Raw genomic sequence first — 20889 nt, 5'->3', positions numbered from 1 at the left:
TTATTTCAACCTGAAGTGATCATTCATGCTGCGAAAAAAAGGTTCCTCATAACAAATTAGAACAGATTAGAAGTTAGTGAGGATGTTATCAGTCGAATGAAGATTTGAACTGAAATACGCGGTTAGAAGTCATGTTGATGGATTGTTAATGTGGATTAATGGACATTTGGAAGATGACAGCGATAGAAAGCAAACCGAGTCTCCGGCGGGATTAACGGGACAGCAAATACAGAACTGGCTTCTGTCTTTAACAGGGATGAAACTCATGCTCATTGTTAGCTGCACACACAGGCGTGCAATCAAGCCTTGTGCACACAGACATAATGGTTAAGACCGAGATAAACACCAACTCAGCAACTCCTATGTGAACCATATTAACCTTTAGCTTTAGAGAGCTCGTGTGTGCGCACACGTGTGTGTCCCAGCATGTGCAGCATCCCTGCTAACCTTTAGCTCGGACCGATAGGAAGGTGAAATGCCAGTTTTTTTTTCCTCTCTCTCTCGCTGACCTACTTTCCCCTCTACTTATTTCTCTGAACACGCAACATTTCAGCTGCTATTAGTCAAATGATGCGCTGTCTGCTGGGGGAGTTCAGAGGCAACGGTGTGTTTGTGTGTGTGTGTCTGTGTAGGTGTGTCACCCGTGGCTCGTGTAGCACCCTTGAATACACTAAACTAACAGGTGAACAATGTGTGTGTGCGCCCACTAAGGCTGTACCTAGGAAAAAACAAACATACCTTATTGACAAGGAACAACAGCAAACAAAGAAAAATAACAGTCACAACTGTCTGTTTTTTCAAATGGTTAAGCCTGTGTAATTACACATTTATAGATGCTGGTCATCTAAGGCAAAGAGAGTTACTCCAGGCCACTACTTCAGGCTTTTCCCCCCCCCAGTTGTTTCTCTGCAAATGATTAGTGTTAAACTGCTGAGGTTTTCTGTGGCTGCAGCTCGATGATATCGGTGAAAAGAGCCATTACTGCCAATTAGCTACTCTGTCATTAGGGAGGGTTGTGTGGGCTACTGGCAACTTCTCCACACAACAGAATATATTATAGCTAAAATAACTGGTAAAAGTTGAAATAGCCAATATCTAAAAAATGCCCCATATTGGGAGCATTGGGAGCTGTGGGTAGGCTTTAACTGTAGTTGTCGGCGTGGTTTATTAAATTTATATTGAATGCTGTTGGCGCCGTCGTTGCTTCTCATAACTTTTAATAGTGTATGCAACAGCTTATAGTATTAGGAGCTTTAAGCCTCGCCTTCCATTGGGTTGCACAGTTTTATTGTGACAATCGATTGCATTCAGAATTCTGCACTCCCTCGGTGTGCACCTGTCAGATTGTGTGGGCTCAGGCTCTGAAGCATGCTTGCACATTTTGAGCAGGCCGCGTTTGTTTTCCCTGTGTGTTTGCAAATTTGTGCGCCTTGGATGTGTCTGCGTGCGCTCGTGCTGGGTGGGGTGCGAGAGAGAGAGAGGTTCAGGATGTGATGTTGGAGCGCGCTCAGTCTGTTCGTGTTTGAGACAGATGACTTGCCCTGCTCCCCAAGGTCCTCCTGTTATTCTGCATCCTTTATCTCCTACCGATCCGACAGACGGCCCTGCACCGCGTGCCTACTTTTTGTTTGTTTGCGTGTAGGTGTGCGGTGTGTATGTGTGTGCAGACTACTTGTGATCGCGCACGGGACAGTGACATCCTCTATCTTCATCCAAGTGTGTGTGCGGACACGAGGGGAAGTTTGATGCTGTGTGGGAGCACAGGGGTTTTGTAGCATGCTGAGCTGGGAAATGAAGAGTGGAAAGTGCAGTGGTGTAAAAACTCTGCCCCACTGGATCCAGTGTAGAGGTGACACGCAGACACCCACAGCTAAATGATGCAGAAGCTCTCTGTGACTGCAGGCTGTGGAGTCTTGTAGAGACGCACACATTCCAAGGATAGACACACACACAGACACTTTGGGAGCCGCTGACAGGTCCTCTGCAGAGGTTAAAAGCTGTCATAAGTAGCCTTGAAGCACTTACCCTGTAGGGCTAGCTGGAAGTTCATAATGCCGTACCTCTGTCTTGATAATCTAGGACCACACACCTACACATAAAACACACACTCAATAAAAAAGTTGCAAAAGTCATATATATTCCCAGTGACATCTGTACACATTTTTACAAATGTGAGCTCCAATGCACATAAATGTATGTGCACACTCACACAGTTTACTCAAATGGATCCAGTTGCACAAGCCAAAAAACACACACAACTGAATACTTAGGGGAGAGTGTAAGAGAAATGTTGAGTGTGAGTGAGAGAGAAGCAAGCTGGCCGAAACACACACACACACACACACACACACACACACACACACACACACACACACACACACACACACACACACACACACACACAGTAATGAACACAAATATTCAGATGCACACAATCCAGCACACATATGCTTCCTTTACTTCACAGAGAGATCACCTCCCACTTCTTCTCTCCAAACGGAGCCTGCCTCCTCCTCCTCCTCCTCCTTCTCAACTCCTCACTTCATCACCTCCTTCCATATTCCCTCACCGGCATATGCACGCACACCCATCCTGCAAACCCCTACACACGCACACTTCAGACAGATCAAATCTCACCCCTGTCCAGCTCGCACACTCTCTCGGAATGTCCAGCTTCGTCTCCCGCCCCTCCTCGCACCCCTGCACGCACTCCTCTTTCCATCCCTTCCCTGATCACCACACATGTGCTCTGCTCACACACACACCTCTCCACTTCACCTCCCTCTCTCACAGCCCCACAGCACCTCACCCACCCCCTCCTCCTCATCCTCCCCCCACCCTGCGCCATCCCATAGTGCTCTCTGCTGGGAGGATTTAGAGGTACCCTGTAATTTTGGTGCCGGAGGAGCTCTTAAGTCCCGCCTGATCTTTTGGCTACACAGGCAGCCTGTGTGTGTGTGTGTGTGTGTGTGTGTGTGTGTGTGTGTGTGTGTGTGTGTGTGTGTGTGTGTGTGTGTGTGTGTGTGTGTGTGTGTGAGTGTATGCATCATCTCTGTTCACTTCTGTAGGCCCAAGTTCTTACATGTCTGTATATATATTTCTTGCAACCATTTCAAGTGTGTGTGTGTGTGTGTGTGTGTGTGTGTGTGTGTGTGTGTGTGTGTGTGTGTGTGTGTGAGAGAGAGAGAGAGGATTCTAATGAGGGCACAGGAGAGGAGCTCCCCCTCTGGCTGTATACTGAAGCAGTGAGCTAAGCAACAGTTGTGTGCACTGGGCCGCTAACCAGCCTTAAACCTCGTCTCTAACGCTGCTGCTACCTGCTCTCTGTACCCTCAGCAAAGTGGCTCCTGAGAGCAGACAGCACGTGGTAATGCCAGAGCTGGTGCATGGTGATGCTTGCAAGAGTAAATTGTAAAAAAAAAAAAAAAAAGCTTTTGAATGTGAAGATGAGAAAATCATCTGTGTCCACCCTCATTACTCAAAACCACATTCATTCTAACCTAAATTCAATATTGAATTTCCAAAATGGCATAAAAAATGCGCGGGACTAGCGTTGAAGATATCACTATTTTATATTGTCTGTCAGGTTTTATTACTGAAAAGAAACACGGGAATTTAAAAAAAAAAGCCTCGGCCAGGCTGAGAGAGCACCCAATTCATCAGAGATGATGTGAAAAGTCTGAATGAATTTTCTTTGCTGGTGCCAAACCTGCGGAGGAGGCTACGTGGGAGAGTCGGCCAGTGAGAGGTTGGAGGTTGATTACTTATTTCCATTTCTATTTCTAGGACAAAGAAATGGAAGGCTGATGGGTTGGGACATCTATTTAGATCCATTTCATTCCACCATAATCAGGCTTTAGCCATGCCCTAATACTAAGGATTAGAAAAGGTTCAAAGTGCAAACATCTAGATCCCCCAGTATTATTTCCAGTCTGCCAACCTCACTTTGTGTTTGTGTCTGTGGAAGAGTGTGTGTGAGTGTGTGCATGCATTCTTGCATGCATGCCAGATCTGCTGGGGTGGGTTATCTCTGGAATCAGGCGCATAAACCTAATCTAACCCTCTCTGTGCTTATTCAGGAGTGAAATATTTTGTGCAAATAGGCCCTCTTTTCCTTCTCACCACTTTGATTCTGGTTCGGTAATGTAAACAAAAGCCGAGATAGGAAAGTCGCAGGTATGAGAAATAGCCATTTCTGCTGTGACGCTCTGTTTGATGCAGACACTCATACCTGCCACAGCTGCGTTAGCTCCCTGCTTTTGCCTCAAATTGATGAAAAAGCTCTTTGTGCTGGTGTTTTTCCTTGATGCTAAGTGTAAATGATCAGATTGTGGTTGTGCCTGTTTATGTATTTAGCTTTTTTTTTGAAAATATAGACATTATTACTGGTGGTTACTGTGACTACCCAGTGCCTGCTCAGCTCGTCTAAGTGGAAGTCTGAATGCTGTAGAGAATGGAAGTGGGGGGGTGGGGAGTGTTGTCGGTGGTGTGTGTGAAAGGTAGCCAATGAATGTCACCTCTCATCCACTTTCTCATTAAACAACCTGCTCTCTGTCTGTCACATGGGCTCTATCCATCCCCTGGTTTGGTGCTTTGGGCAGATGTTGCACGCATAGACACACACACAGCAGCGTTACGCACACTCGCGGACACACAGCCCATTGCGCTGTATGAAAGCAAGCCCCCCCCCCCGGGGCTGGACAGGAATAATAAGCAGCAGATGATTCATGATAGAGATGGGGAATGTATTCAGCAGGACCACCTGAGTGACCTCATTTAGCAGACCTGAGAATAAATATAGACCACCGCTTCGCACTCTAGCCTTAGCTCGCGTTGTCTTGGCCAGTCAGTGGTGCGTCTCTCACACTTCTCCCACTCTTCTCTTCAGAGCACCTCGGGGAGCAGCCCTTCCACTCTACCCTGTATGTCCTTGTGAAGTCTGTGTGCACTGGTGTATTTGCAAGCGCCTACATTCACATATGCATGTTAATGGGTTATGCTTTAGGTAATGTGTGCAGTAGTTGTACGTGTGTAGCGTTGGAACGGGAGCCTTTCTTCCAGGCCAGCTCTCCCCCCCCCCCGTAATGCTTCTCCTTGGCCGATACATTCGTGCTGTCGATATTTCCCAACATCAACATTTGGCACCTGGTTTCTCTTATGACTTCAGCAGCTGTAGATCTTTTGTTCCCCCCACTAGTCACTCTGTGGCCAGTGATCCACACCCACAAAAAGGGCCTTAAATCATACAAAAGCCATTCTTTGGAGCCGTCGGCTTTATTAAAAAAAAGCAACATTCCTTCATGCAATGACCAGCTCTTTCTGTATTCTGAACCGCTGTACTCTGAAACAGTTTGTTCCCCCAAATCATTAGCAGCAGACTGGGAGTTTCTTTGTTCTTCATGCTGTCGTTCCTTTATCCCCGTGTGTTTTTATCTCTGCCCGAGACACACGGGAAGACCCAATTCCCCAGTTTCCTCTTTCCAAAATGCGACACGACCGTCGGCCTTTTAATATCTGAAAATCCAGATTTGGATTAACGTCAGTATGCGAGGGATGAAATGAAAGAGAGGGAGGGTTAAAGAGGGGAGGACAAATTGAGTGAGAGGAAGAAGTGATAGAATGAGCGAAAGGCTTTTAGATTTAAAGAGGAGGAAGCTGGCAGTATGTCTTTATTTGCAGAGTAAGGTTGGGGGTTCTGAGAAACATGGCTGGCAGGTTTTTTTCCTCTGATCTTTGACATGATAGATGTGAATGCACCGATATCAAGCAACACAGGAATGCACGTTTCTTAACGGTGTGCGAGTTTCGAGATTTAGTGCAGGTTTTTAAATGCGCTCAACAGTTGTCTCTTTAGTTGATTTCCATCTTGAATAATACTTAAAAATGATTCACATAAGGAAATGTGGTTAAAATTGGACACATTTAATCGGATTATGAGTTTCCACTGGTACAGTAAAGGGCTGAATTATTTGACTTTTAAATGGCCTGAATGCAAACAACATATAAAGCAATCATCTCTTTATAAATCCTGCTCTGTTTTCAGTCTCAGTTGTTTGGCTAAACAGAGGCCCCAGAGGGGCAACTTATCATTATGCCACATCAGTACTGCACAGGCCCGTTCAGCCAGCCTGAAGGAATAGTTAATTTAGATGACAGGAGTAAGTTAACACTGAGTAGATTTGCTCTCCTGGAGAGGATATAAAATTCATAGCATGAAGCTCACTGTTAGTCAGATTATTCAAGCGCCTTTGAGATTGATCTTCAAAGAGCTCATTTTTTTGTATAACCTTGCCCTGGAAATTTAAAAATTGAACGAAGAGAAGAAATTTGGTGGAAAATGGCAGGATGAGGTTAGCACTTGTGGCAGCGTCTGGGCCATTCGGGGGCTGGGAGACGGGTGTGCGCCTTCAAGACTGGAAACAGGCCTGTTCACCTCACTGTCTTTGAATGTTCCCTTTAGAAGAGACACAGTCCCTGTGTAGACTTTACATAAATCATAAGACTCACTTAGTCGTGAGTGTTCTTTCACATTAATGCCCCACGTAAATTTCAAGTCTCTCTCGCTCTTATTTTTTTTCTGGTCCTGCGCAGCGCCGGGCTCCTCTGGCCCCCTCGTATATATTTCGGTGTCCGGTTCACTCAGTCGTGTTGAGTCTACAGCGAGGGGGATTTTGCCAAAGAGCCCCTGACATGATGTTATCACAATCCTTCTTGCAAATTATCGAGTTCTCCGGCCACGCTGACAAAATGTTGTGGTTCTCGTTGTAAATTTGCCGCCGACTCTTGAGTGCGATCTGATAATGTAGCATAATATTAGTGCAATTCATTATTTGGTTTTCTTCAATTTTGCCGAAGCACAAAGCTGAAATCCCACAGGGCAACAAAATGTCAACATTAATAACACTTAGGAGTGATGGGACATGAATCAGCTAGATGAGCTTTTACGTCGCTCCGGAGCCAAATTTCAACACAGAGCGATACAACATCAGTTTCTAGCAGGGGAACGCGTGTAGAAACACTGATGCACCGTGCCAGCCGTGTTTGTAGTGCATTGTTTGGACCCACCCAACTCCCCTGCCTGTTGCCAAGTCTGCTTCTCTTTGTGTCATCATTAGATAAGCAGCCTCTCCAAGACTATCTCATCATAATGAGGGTGCCATCTGAGGCAATCACCCAGGGAGATGGTCATTGAGTTAAGAGGGAGGGAAGGGGAGGGGTAGAGCCAGATAGTGCTGATAAAAAAAGAAGACTAAAAAAAACTAAATGAAGTGAGCGGAGGGGAAAAAAAGCAGGGAAAGAGAGAGCAAGACGGATAATGCGAGGAAGAGAAACAAAAGCATTTCAGAGGAAGGGAGTGAGTTGAAACGGCAGACTAAGCGGAGATGGAGATCATTTGGGGAATTCCAAAATTAGAGCTGCCATCATATGCACCCACACAGGCGCATGCCCACACACACACACACACTCGAGCACGCATACAGCCGTGTGCTTAGCTGCCCAGTGTTAAGGTCAGAGTCACACTCTGTCTCCCTAGGTCATTATCATGGGCCCTAAAATAGACGGCCAATTGTATCGCGGTGTCTGAAGTGAATGTGACATTGAATAAACAGCCCTCAACCCTGAGCTCCTCGCTCAACTTATGGAACGAGCGTGCGCTTTGAAACAAATGCAGAGAGGCTGACACGCACACATGCACCAATATAAAAATGGACACACACACACACTGAGGGAGGCATTTAGCTCGCTGCAATACCAGCAAGTAGTGACACATGTGGCTGCTGGAGGAGTTGGCAAGCAGCTGGAAGTCTTGCTGGCATGCCTCACTGCTAAACTATGCACAAGTAGAAACACACACACACACACACGCAGGTTTGACCATGTTTCTTCTCTTCACCTCAGCACCCACCTCCCTCAGTAGACTCTAATGTTGTTCCATTCATTTGACTTCACTTTATTGTGTTAATGAGACACACCGTTGAGAGAAGCCGGCGGTTGATTGAGGATGAGAACGGCTAATCACTGGAACAGCTAATCAGTGCTTGTCGTAAATATTGATTAGTTCTGTGCGTTATGGACGTGCTCATTAACCGGTGTGTCATCTTCTCTCTCCCCCCCCCCACCCCCACTTTTCTCTTCTTTACCCTCCATCAACGTCCTCCCACTTCTTCTCATTCTCTCTCCCTCTCTTTTTTTCCCCCCACTTTCTCCTTCTTACCCTCCAGCAACCTCCAACGGTACAGTCGAGGGCCTCGAGAACCGGGAGGGAGGCGTGTGCAAGAGCCGAGCCATGAAAGTCATCATGAAAGTCGGGCAAGGTAAATGTGCGCTCACCTCACATGTAGAACACAATACAGCGCTTCTGCCTCAAAGCGATGTTTCACTTTGGTGTGACATTTTCATTTAACGCCGTGCGTTACTAGTGTGACACGACTGCCTCCGGCCTCCGACCAGACCTGCTCTGCGGAGCTGTTAAGTTACGCTAGAAAATAGATTGGCCACCAAGGTTAATATTATTGTCATTTTTTTATTTGACTTCTTTGAGGGAAGTACCTAATTTATTGAGTTTGAGCGACGTGGCGATGATGGGACTCGATAAAATGTTGACATCTAAACGAGCTGCTCCAGATAAAATGAAATTAACATTTACAAACTAGATTTGGACTTTTCTGTGTATAATGAGGAAAAGATGATCTGATATTAACCTGTTATTATTTTTTTTGTGTTTATTATTCTAAAATATTTAAGAAAAAAATCAAAATAGTATTGTTAAAGCAGTATTTTGTGGTAGTTTAGAAAAAATATAGTTGTAAAAGAAGATAATAAAAACACGGTGAGATCATCAATATGAACAATTTTCTTAAAAAAAACAAAAAACTTACCAAATAGTTTAAAAAAAAGATATTTAGGCTAATTAAGTACAAATTGTTTACAGTTATGCTGAAAGTTAATTCCAGTCGTTTTCAAATTTCATTCAAACATGTTAAACTTTGAATTAATCTTGACCTTGGAAATAATTATTTGATACTTTCTTTCGTATCTTGTAGCTTTTATCAGAAGAAGTGTTGTATTTTATTATATTTCATCAGTTATTTGATGAGCTGTTATGGAAGCTTTGCATGTGAAGTCGTTTGTAGCTTTCAATTAATTGTTACAAAATTGCGTATTTTTTAAACACAATTTAAGAAAACGTTTAATTATTACAAAAAAATAAATTTCAGTTTTAGGCATCACTTTAAAATCAGTAGATATTGATTCATTTTGGACTCTAGGGCAGGCTGAAATACTGCAGTTATTACCCCTTTGATATCTGTGTTGCATTACATAGTTACAGGCAATATTGTAAATCAATAACCAGGACTACTTTATAGATTACACTATTGAATTTTCAGGATTTGTGCGTCACTGACCTGATTTGCCACCCATTGAATTCCTGTCATCATTTTCACTTGAACAGAGCAAAAAAAAAAAAGAAAGATAGATTGTCATTACCATATAAAGTTACATTTACCCTAATGGTTGATTTTATCCATTAGCTCATCTCTACACTCGTACACTAGTTTTGAATACATCTTAAATATCCACAAACAGTTTTTGCACAGTGTGGAAAATGAGATCCCGGAGGAATAACAACCAAATGAGAAACATCTATGAGGAATGACTCCAGTTCCAAATTGTAAAAAAAGGCCTCTGATGTTCCTCGGCTGTGATTGTTATACAGTAATCACAGAACAAAAATGTGTTTGAAATTGGTATGTAAGTGCACGGTCGGGGCAAGTCATCTAAAAATGCTAGAAGTAAACAAGCTCACTTTGTTTGGATATCTTTGGTCGCAACATTTGGTTTGCATCATACATTTCACTTTTATACGCAGTTTTACTTGATATGTGGACATCCATATCCTGAGTTTGACAGAATACAGTACACAGATGTGTTACTCTGTAAACATTTCCCCAATCCTCAGTTTGGTTGTTTTGACCGAAAGAGACACTAACCACCATCTGAGAGGAACATCTGCCTGCCACAGTGATCTGATTCCAGCTTAAAAGCTCGATCCCAACATCCCGTCAAAAATAAACTCGCTCAGTCTCGCTGAGAAATCTCCAGTGTGTGTGTGTGTGTGTGTCTGCAAATTTGTGTGCAGATATTTGAATTCTGGCTTGCGAGATGACAGCAGCATATCCTGGCAGCCAGAGAAAGAGAGAGAGAGAGAATAGAAGCTAACAAGCTGCTGATGCTAGCAAGGTCTGAGTGGGAACAAATTCAGCAAATACAGTGAAAAATACCCACAGCAATCTCACAAGGAGACAGCCGTTGCATTATCTTTCCATGTAGGTCAATTTGAGCATCCAATAGCCTGGGATTGCAATCCCCTCGCAGAATGACAACACGGATGCATGAGTGCGGGGTTTTACGCCACGCTATTAACTGGGGGGAAACAATTTCATCGTTTAACGTTAATCAAAGTTGAAAGGAAATGTCCTTTTCGAGGAAAGTTCGAGGAAAGTTTGTCTCAGCTGGAGTGTGTTCCTGTACCTCCTGGCTGTTCCTCAACTTCGCCAGAGCGATGCGCTCATTTTCCAAAATGGTCCATAGCGAGCTGTCACTCACAATCAATGTGCCCTAAAAACCTTGATAGAAAAGATGCTGTTGGCTCTGCTGCTACTACTTTTAAATCTATTTCTGCGGGTGGAACTTTTGATGTATAATGTTCCCGTCCAACCCAGTAACTATTTGAAGAAGGTCCTCGAGAAATTAGAGCGTTGACAGGAACTTTGATTTTGCTGCTGTGTACTTTTTCACATTATTATTCTTTTTTCACTAAAGACAGATGAATCTGTCTATCTGATATATATATATATATATATATATATATATATATATATATATATATATATATATATATATATATATATATATATATATATATATATATATATGTGTGTGTGTGTGTGTGTGTGTGTGTGTGTGTGTATATGTATGTATATATGTATGTGTGTGTGTGTGTGTGTGTGTGTGTGTGTGTGTGTGTGTGTATATGTATGTATATATATAAAAATAAATAATGTGCATACTCTGCAGTGTTAACTTTAAGATATTACCTTCACCATCTGTAATCCAGCGAACAATTATTAGTGCTGAATACTGGAGTATATTCAGCTAATAACACACCACTTTATCCATATCGACAGGCTTTAACACAAATTCATGGACTTGGAATTAAATTACTAAAGAAATCAGTTTTTAAATTAATACACAAATTGAATACATTTGGCTCAGAGATTGATCTACTCCATGGTTAAATGTAATTTCTGCAGTATCTTGACATTTAAATGACTCAGCTTTAAAATCTTCAGTGGACTAATCATTACAGAAAGCAGGCCTTATTTACACTCCTATACTCGTATCTTCTGCAGTCACATAAGGCTTTGCTTTAGCAAACGCTAAAACCTGGGCTCCGCTTGCTTCTGACCCCAGATGCTGCCGTGTTTGACTGTTTGCTTCACATTCCCTGCGTATCTGTAGCTCGAATGCCAGCTCCTCCTCTTGCCAGATCCCCAAGATCTTCCCATATGTCCCCTTGTACTCCTTTTGCACTTTCACCACGATTGTATTCTGGTGACTCACTCCACTGTGAGATATGTGCACATTCTTCTAATGCTACATTTGCATTGCATTTCCATTTCACTGTGACAACACGTCTGGGCAGAGTCACGTCGAGTCATCCGTCTCTGACACATTGATATTTAATTGTTTTTTAAATGCCTCGCATTCTTTCCTTTGTCTTCAAAAAGAAGAGAAGCCGATTGGAGGGGGGGCGTTCGAGGGGAAGCAGGAAGCCTATTTTTTATACCTACGCTGCTGTTCAGCACGCTCTTATCCCCTCCGCTACACTCGTGTCACTCATGTGCTCATTAGAAATGTGTTGACTCACCGCCTCGATCGCATCTCCCCCTCATGTTTTCTCTCCCTCTCTTCTTCTCTCCCCAGCAAAATCTGTCTTTCCCTTCTATCGCTCCATCATTGTCTCCCTCACTCACTCGCGTTCTCCTCCTCGTCCCCCACCTTCCTCCTCCTTCTGGTGGGTTGGCAGTTCTGAGGTAGTTGCTGTCTGCATAGCTAAGGGAAATGTCAGCAGTACACGCTCGAAAAATGGGTCAGAACGTTAGAACACTCCCTGCACATGCTCAGTGGTTGACACAGTGTTGTGGCTATATTCATGGAGTGAATCAGATCACTGTGTCCTCTCATATCCTCTGCCATGCGTGAATGTTCCCACTTCTCACTCCTGTCTTTCCTCATCAATTATTGACAGCGCACAACAGCTAAGGTTCACCACCGCTGCAATCAGTAAGCAGCGATGGGCTGGTGTGGACATGGAGAACATGGGGGAACAGTGCGGTTTATGCTCCAAAAAACAGAAGAAGAAGAAAACGAATTAACGCTCTCATATTTCTTTCCTTCTTTGTTTTCCTTTTTCTTCTATCATATCTGCCAGACGCCCCCCAAAACCACCACCTCCCCCTGCACTCCCCACGCTGCTCATTCTCTAGTTTGATTTGGCCAAGCTGGGGTGGAAATAGGAAGTACACTCCTAGACTGAAAGGCTCTTTTCACTCACACACACACACACACACACACACACACACACACACACACACACACACACACACACACACACACACACACACACACACACACACACTTGCCATGGGGGACTCGAATGTAAATTGCCTCCTCACACGCCCTCCTCTCTATTTCGCACACACGCCCCTTGAACAGCCCTTTGGGCAGATGCAGATAAGGCCTGATAGAGAAGAAGCATCTGATAGTGTACTGTGGCATCCATCTGGCTGGCTACGGTAATAGCTTATAACTGTCTTCTGTCTGCCGACCCTGCCCTTGTAAAAACCACGCTGTGGACCCACCAGTGTTTACTGCACAAAGACTTCAAAGTGTTTTGGCTGAGATCACAACAGACAGAGAGATAAACTGTCTCTTTCCTTTGCGCCTCACCTCAAAGCTTATGCAATCCCTTCCTCTCCTTGTCTCCCCCATTTTCTTTCCTGTCCTTCTATTCTCTTCTCCTCAGAAGTCTGCCTCTTTCTGGCAGAGTTAAAGCCGAAGCAATAAATAAGGCATATTATGGCCTTTTAACGTGATGAATAATGTAAAACAATAAAAAGTTAATATATAACTACTTTACCCTCATTCTGCCATGCCTAAGTGTATTGTAAGTATATTGTAGGTGTGTGCATTGGTGTGTGCGCATGGCGGTGTGTGTGTGTGTCTCATGAATGTGTCAGTGTTGGAAATGGCTGTCTGAGTGTTTGCTGAAGGAGCTGCTGATGTAGATGTGAGCTCGTTTTTTTTGGGTTTTTTACAGCAGGACAGGGATGTTGGCGTGTTTCACAGACACTCGCTAACTTGTCCTTCCTCTTTTTGTGCTTTCATCTTTGCCTGTGAAACGCTTTCAACACACGCAAAGATAACCTTCTCCCAACACAAAAGATATATCAAAAGATAATAAAAGTAATCCGTGGCGTCGCAGAGAACAAGTCATTGTAATTCAGCATATGCAGCTCGTCAAGGCTAAGTTTTTCTGTGTGCGTTTTATTTCCTACAGTTCCAAATGCAAACCCTGCCGTGCCGGAGGTTCCAGACAACACCATACCCGAGTCCAGTCCCAGTCTGCCTGACCAGGATCGGCCGGGAGCAGAGATACCAGGAAACACTGGTGAGCAGACTGACTGATATTATTACCATAAACTGCAGCTTAACACTTCATTAAAAATGCTTTCTAGTTTCTCGAGTGCAAATATTTTAGTAAAATAAAGGTTTGTGAAATGTAAAAGAAAATAAAAGTAGAGAGGGAGAGAATATTCACAGCCTCCAGGCTTCTTCATAATTAGTCACATTTAGCCTCAAAAGAGAAAGTAAAAAATGAAGTCTGAATTCTCTCATATGGATTTTTCACCCCTCCAGCAGTCCTTTGATTTTGGGGGTCAGCATGCTAACATACTTGTAAAATCACAGGTAATAAAACTCCCCAAAAGTACAGGTGCAGTCCAACAACATGAAACGCCACCGTAAAACAAATACAGCTCACTTTACTTATTCATGCTGTACACACAGGGTGTACTGCACCCAAGGAGACTCAAAGACACACTTTTTTTATTATATATCTTTTTAAACCTCATTAGAATTGCAGATAAATGAAGATTAGAGGCAGCGATAATTGAAGAAGTCACATGAGCCTCCTCGGATGCTCTGGGCCCTCCTTGTTTCCTGTTTTTACCAGCACCTTTCATAGCTGCTTCCCACAGGAGGGACTGCTTTCTTTTTCTTTTTTTGATCACTCCCCGTGCTAACTTTTTGACTTACTCCACAACTTTCAATGCTACAAACTTCCTCCAAGTACAGACTGTTCTGCCTGTCCCAATGTGATAAGCTGTCCTCATTTAATAATTGCTTATTTGACACTAGTTGCTCTATAAAAAGATTTCCTAATGTCACTTTTCCTCATACCTGGGCTTTTGCCTGTCTGCCATTGTTAGATCAGTGATTATGTCAAGTGAAGAAGTGGAGGGCGGAATGAAGGACGAGGCAATGCGGTTTGAGGGGCAGATATTTCAGGAATGACATTTCTGACAGCCTCTTTTTCCATCTTTCTCCAGCAACCAGAGTGTAGAAAATTCCTCCAGTTTCTGATTTCGCTGATAAGGCCAGAACTGGTAGCTTTCCTTGATGCCATTTGGTTGCGATAAGGCATGAAAAAAAAGTTTGAAAACAAAAGCAGAGCCAGCCCCTCCTTCGCTAAATGGTTAAGTCCAGGAGTGGCCAGATGATTGCGGAGACACAGTCATTAAGCGGGGATGGCAGTCTCTGGAGTTATGAGACTTTTGTGTGCCTGTGCGGGGGTCACGGACAGTAAAAAGGTGGTGCTGGGAGAGGGGCGAGTGCTGCTCTTTGGCAGCAGCTGCATGCATACATGGAAAACAGATTTGGTTCTTCTCATATTTCAGTCACTGGAGGAGCCAGTCATTCTCTTTTCCAACCAGTAACAACCAACCTCGCCTCCCCCTCCACCCTGAACCCCTTAAACAAAGGGATCAAATAAAATCAGATGCTCAGATATGCCTTCCTCATTTTTTTCCATATCTCATTTGGCCTTTGCCATATAAACCTTGACATGTCGTACGACTTGCCCAGGCACAAATCCTATCATGAATCTTTGTTATGTTGAGTGATGACTACAGATTTCATTAGAGGCCTATTCTTGATTGAGCTGATTCAATTAGATTACATCAATGGGGCTGTTAGTCATGTTGAGCAAACAACAAACTGAGCCGTGCTCGCAGTCGATTCAGACTGCAAGATGTGCACACGACAGGACGGGCTTACTGTAAATGGTCTGCAGTCTCTAAGGGACTATATGAAAATTACAGTGGTGGTGGTGGGTGCTCAGCCTTATTCACCACCAAAAAAAAGGAAAACGGAATAAGCTTGATGCTTTTATTAATATGTTCATTGCACACTGTTACCCCCAGCCCCCCCTACTCTGTACTTCTGAATATAGTGAGATTAGGCCGATTCCAGCCACCAAATGAGTGAAGCAACAAGAGGCGATAGCTTTGCACCTCCTCCCCGAATGGAAAGCACACAACCACCACCACATATTCTTTACACATGGCCAAATGCAACTCTGCAGAGCGCATGACAAGCAGGTTTCTCATGTATGCATTTGATCTTTTTGAATAATAAATCTCACAAATGCAAAATGTGAAATAGCAGAAATATGGGCCCCCCCAAAAAAGATAAAAAGACTTGTCGTTTTTTTCTGCAAGAAGTCAGACGGAAAAAAGTATAAATTACGATATTCTCGATTTTCCTGACCTTCTATCCACTGTAATAATTTTTTTATACAGTCCCTAAACCCCCTTTTTCTCTTTTTATGTGTGTTTTCCAGACCACATGAATCAGGACCAGTCCGGGTCTTCAGATTCAGAGGGCATCCTCAGGTCCAAAGCGGCCCTGTTCTCCGTCATCGGGGTCGGCTGCATCATCTTCCTCCTGCTCATCCTCCTCCTCGTTATCCTCCTCATTAAGATGCGCAAGCGGGCCAGGAAAAACGCCCACTCGCAGCCCCGCCCCTCCGCGCTGTCCCTCAGCACCCTGTCCAACCCCAAGCTGCCGGGGGGCACGGCTGGGACGGAGCCCAGCGACATCATCATTCCGCTGCGGACAGAGAACAACTACTGCCCTCACTATGAGAAGGTGAGCGGCGACTATGGCCACCCGGTCTACATCGTCCAGGAGATGCCGCCGCAGAGCCCCGCCAACATCTACTACAAAGTCTGACGCGCTTTTGCGCAGCCGGCGTCGCGGTCAGGAGATAGAAAGAGAGAGAGAGAAGGAAAAAAAAGAGAGGAGCGCTTGACTTATGTTCGTGGGAAGGACACTTTCCTTTTGCATTTTCGGGGAACTTGTTTCTTCAAGCCCGTGTTATTTCTACCACCTGCTGCACAAATCTGGAGAACCGTGCACTGACCAGTAACCAGCGGGGTTAGGAGCTGACGGATAAGAGACAGAGGTTTATTCTGTTTGTTTGGCTTGCCTGACAATCCCCACCTTCTTCCCTCCTCCTCCTCCCCCCCACTTTGCCTCACCTCCCACCTCCCGTACCGTTCTCCCAGCTGTGTTCTGACCGCGAGGAGGGTGGGGTTGCCGGGGGGGGGGGGGGGGGGGGGGGGAGACACCAACAGATGGAACTCAAACTTCGTCGTTCGCTGTCCCTTTGTGGGGACGGGATATAACTTATCTCAGTTCCCCAAAGTCTGCTCTACTCCCAATTAAACACACCACCCTAGCACACTAAGGCAGGAGCAGGCAGACGCAGGCCCGAACACCGCTCGGCCTGCAGTTTGTGTGCAAGTGTTGGAAAAAAACAAACTACAAAACAAACGTGTGTGTTTGTGTGTGTGTGTGTGTATACGTGCATTTCTGTGCATGTGTGCGCGCGCGTGTGTGTTAGTCGGGGCTCCGTGCTGGGCCAGGAAACTCTCCAGATAGCTCAGGTATCAGACACAGTGTGTGAAATAATGTGTTCCTCTCCCTTCGCACCTCTGATGTTTGCCTTACTATTTTTGATGGAGGATTTCCTTGAACCCCGATTCAGTTCACAAAGCAGTTGTATTTTGTTAGACTTTTCCTACAAGTGCACAATGTATAGAGTTACATAGAGCACCATTATTTCTCCATCTTCTCATCGCCCATATCATCCACTGCTCCCATTTTTTTTCTTTTTTTCTTTTCCTTCCCCGTAAGGAATTACCTTGACCTGGACTGCTGATGTCAAGGTGTGTATGCGTGAGTATGTATGTTTCCAGGAATACTCCTATCTCTGCTGGCCTGATATGAGCTTTACCATTACAACTTCTCTGTGTGTGTGTGTTTTATCAGGGCGTGTCTTCCATTAGTGTGTTTGGACATGTCCAGACCCGTTTGGTATCTGAGAAGCCTTATTGGCTTAGAGGTAGAACACTAGGTTACTGTTGCAAGCTTCAAAAATGACACACACAGACAGAACGACGCGCCTGCAGAGAGACAAGCCCGAGCTCTTGCAAAACCCTTTCAGTGCTCCAGTTGGCACTGATCTTTACTGTGTCTGATGAGCTTTCAGGGCGATTGTTTTTAAGACAGCAGGCAGGTTGATATTTGTTTATTCTAGCTTTTGGAGCCACAGTGTAAGCATCAAACAATTTCATGCTCGCTGCCTGGGCAAGGTGGGCGTAGGCTGGCACTGATTGGCTGGCCTACATAGGTAGGATGCCCTATATATAAGTTGGATGGAGAGCTACAGCTGAACACAGAGCTACAGTATTATCAGATGCCAATTGGCTGCCATCTGTGGATGAGTCAGTGGAGTGCACAGTTAGCGGTGTCGCCAGCGTGTGACTAATCTGTGTGCCATCTCCATGCCCACACTCACCAGCCGGGGAGCAGAGAGAGTGAGAGCGGCGGCTAGAAGAGAAAATGTTCCTGTGACTTGGCTTTAACCTGCGAGGGTGATGGCGGTGGGAACGAGGGGGTGACGGGTGAGGCGGAGGTAGCTTTTTTAGCGTTCACCCCCCTCCATCCTCTCGCCAGTTGTGCTGTGAATAAAAATGCTGCGCAAATTATTCCACAGTCAAGGTGTTCAGCCAGCGAGGACACTGCAGACCAGCTATCACACAGCCCAGGGCAGCGGCACCGAAACAGGATTTACTGCTGCTGGATGTGTGTGTGCACGCAGAGGCTCGCTGCGTGAACGTGTAGGTGCTCATATGTGTGAGTGCTTATTTGTGCTTATATTTGCAGTTTATTTCTGTACGTATGCGCACATGTGTGAGTGTGTGTAAGTGTACCCTTCTGTGGTCCAGCCTCTGAACAGACTTTTTTTTTTTTTGGGACTGTGGAAGTAGGTGCTCCAAACAGTGTGGCTGCCAAAGTACAGAGTGCCGCAGTCCCGGTTAATGATGTGCGAGAGGAGAGGGGAGCAGATAAGGACAGCCATTCCTCGGCACGCAGACATGAGCTGACGTTTGACGCACATGTGCGCGCGCACACACACACACACACACACAAACACACCAAGACTGACGGGTCCAGGTTTATCTCCAGTCAAACGGTCAGGCTGCCGGTTAATGTTTATTCACCGGTAGAGACACCCATCATCCGCTGCCACATACCGTTGCCATCCACCGACAGACACTGCTGAGTTAAAAGGCAGCCCAGCTTGAAGACTCTGGGAAGACTCCAGTGGCTTTTTTTTTTTGTGCGTGTCGTTAACCTCAGAGTTAACAACCTAAACAGCTGCTTGTGCTTTTGTGGTCCTGTGTTTTAACTCAGCATGCAGCCCTCAGCGGCCCTCTGCGAAACACATCTAGATCAAATATTTTTGTTTCGGATCGCCGCGCATCCGTTCACCTACACCAGCTTAGGGAGTCATTACCAAATTACCACAAACCCATATCTCATTTTCATTCATTCTAGTAAACCACTTAATGTTATTCGAGTTTTTTTTGTGTTTTTTTTGGGGGGGGCGGGGTGGGCGGGGTGGGAGGGGTATAAAACAGTAAATGTAAATATATGGATAGAGCCCAATTTAAGATGTAATTTCACCCGAACACTGCTCACAAGGACAAAAAAATTAAGATTAGATTTTTGTAATGGAGGATGTTTGTAAATAGCTGTCTTTTTAAAGTGTGTTTTGTATGAATCCTTGCATTTTTTTTTTTGTTTGGTCTCTGCAACATGTTTTTATTTACTTTTTCCTTTAGAGTTAATATTGCAAAAGTTCACATGAGCTGCCTTTTTTTGTGCAGCTTTGTCCAGTATTGTCAAAATAAAGAAAAGTCTTTGTTACCACATGTGTTTTAAAAAGAAAAAAATGGGGTTCAGATTTTTATTTTATTTTATTTTTTACATTGCCATTAAACACAAATTGTACTAGAAGCTGTTCAGGACTGAAGCTTTGTCACAGAGTGGCTTTGAAAAGGATGCGTCACGCTGAAGCTGTGAGTGATAAGGCCCTTCCCTGTTGGAGACGCCACTTAACTCTGCATATGAAGACTGTTATTCCACTGCCTTTGAGTTACCTGCACCTTCCACTCCATTATAAGATGTAAAACACTCTGGGCCCGCAAAGATGAATCTTTCCTCAGTTTTAATAAGTCTGTCGGGCCAGACTGAGAAAGAGAGAGAGATGTAGAGAGAGGGAGAGAAAGGAGGAGAAAAGGAGGCCATGTATGAGTGTGTGGCCGTACTGCGCTCGCCAATAAATCATCTGGTTTACACCACTCATTATCTCCCAGGCGGTCCTTTGTTTTAAAGATGCTCTCTCCTTCTCTTTCCCTCCCTCTGCCCCTCTCCTTTGTCATCACTCCCTTCCCAATTTAGCACAAGGATGCTGGTCGCTCGTGGCACGAGCCTCACTGTAGGTTGATTTCTGCTATTGTTCAAAGCCACAGTATTATTTTTCAATGTGCATGTGTAAGCAGAACCTGTTGAATTCGTTTCCCTTTGTTTGAATCACAGCTGTCGAGTTTTTGTTTTTTATTTCATTTTGCCGTTCACTTTTTTTTTCTGCAGCTTCTCAGCATAACCTGTTGGCACCAGCTACAATGGAAATAACGTTCCACCAGTTTGGAAACTACCGCATATTGATAAATAAAATTTTTCCCATGGAACTTGGTCTGGAGTGATGTTTTTTCTTTTCATTTTGTCATCCCCCCTTCTTCAAAGCCTTATGAATGTGGGCAAAAGATTTAATTTGCCTTCCCACTGACCACCTTCGTACATGGTGGGAGCACAAACCAGTCGCCCACGCTCGAAGCATTTCCCCCTCAGTGCCCCCTCCTCTCCAAACCCCTCCAAAAACCCTCACCTCAGGGGTCAGTGCTGCACAGATGGGTTTGTTCTGATACATTAGTCAGATTGAAATCACAAGCAGGCTTCATAAATTCATATTCGGGGAGTATGGACACGCCTTTTTGCATAGTAACTAATATCCATATCAACCCGCTCTGCCCCAGTGTCCTCCAGAATTACATTTCTTCATACATGATTACATCTGATTGGCTGCACTCGGCATTTCCATTGCGTTTGTCTGAAATTACAGTCCCCATTTATCCGACTGAGGAGCAAACTCCAAGTCCTTGGTGAAAGTGGAGATGGCATGAAATGCTATTAAAGTGATTGGGCATTTTCTCTGACAAACACATCAGTGTTTGTGGGCATGGCTTTCGTTGTGGCTGATGATGTGAGCAGAGACAGAGTGGGCGAGTGAAGAGACTGATGGCAGAAGAAAGAAAAAGTCAGGGCAATGAGAGGCTTAATGTGCCTGTGGCT

General features: G+C 44.6%; 1 protein-coding gene across 1 annotated transcript in view; it reads left to right on the top strand.

Annotated features, from left to right (window-relative positions):
- The window catches only part of efnb1 (ephrin-B1), a 58787-nt gene extending 38555 nt beyond the window's left edge, over positions 1–20232 (top strand). Inside the window, exons 3-5 of the mRNA XM_080900275.1 lie at positions 8223–8315; positions 13625–13735; positions 15968–20232. Coding sequence (XP_080756401.1) covers positions 8223–8315; positions 13625–13735; positions 15968–16359 — 596 coding nt within the window. The 3' untranslated portion in view covers positions 16360–20232. The remainder of the gene's footprint in view (positions 1–8222; positions 8316–13624; positions 13736–15967) is intronic.
- The last annotated feature ends 657 nt before the right edge of the window (positions 20233–20889 follow it).

Source organism: Rhamphochromis sp. 'chilingali' (assembly GCF_963969265.1).
Source record: "Rhamphochromis sp. 'chilingali' genome assembly, chromosome: 13".
NCBI classification, from domain to species: domain Eukaryota; kingdom Metazoa; phylum Chordata; class Actinopteri; order Cichliformes; family Cichlidae; genus Rhamphochromis; species Rhamphochromis sp. 'chilingali'.
The sequence above is the reverse complement of the archived record's forward strand: the minus strand, read 5'-3'. Positions and strand labels throughout refer to the sequence as shown.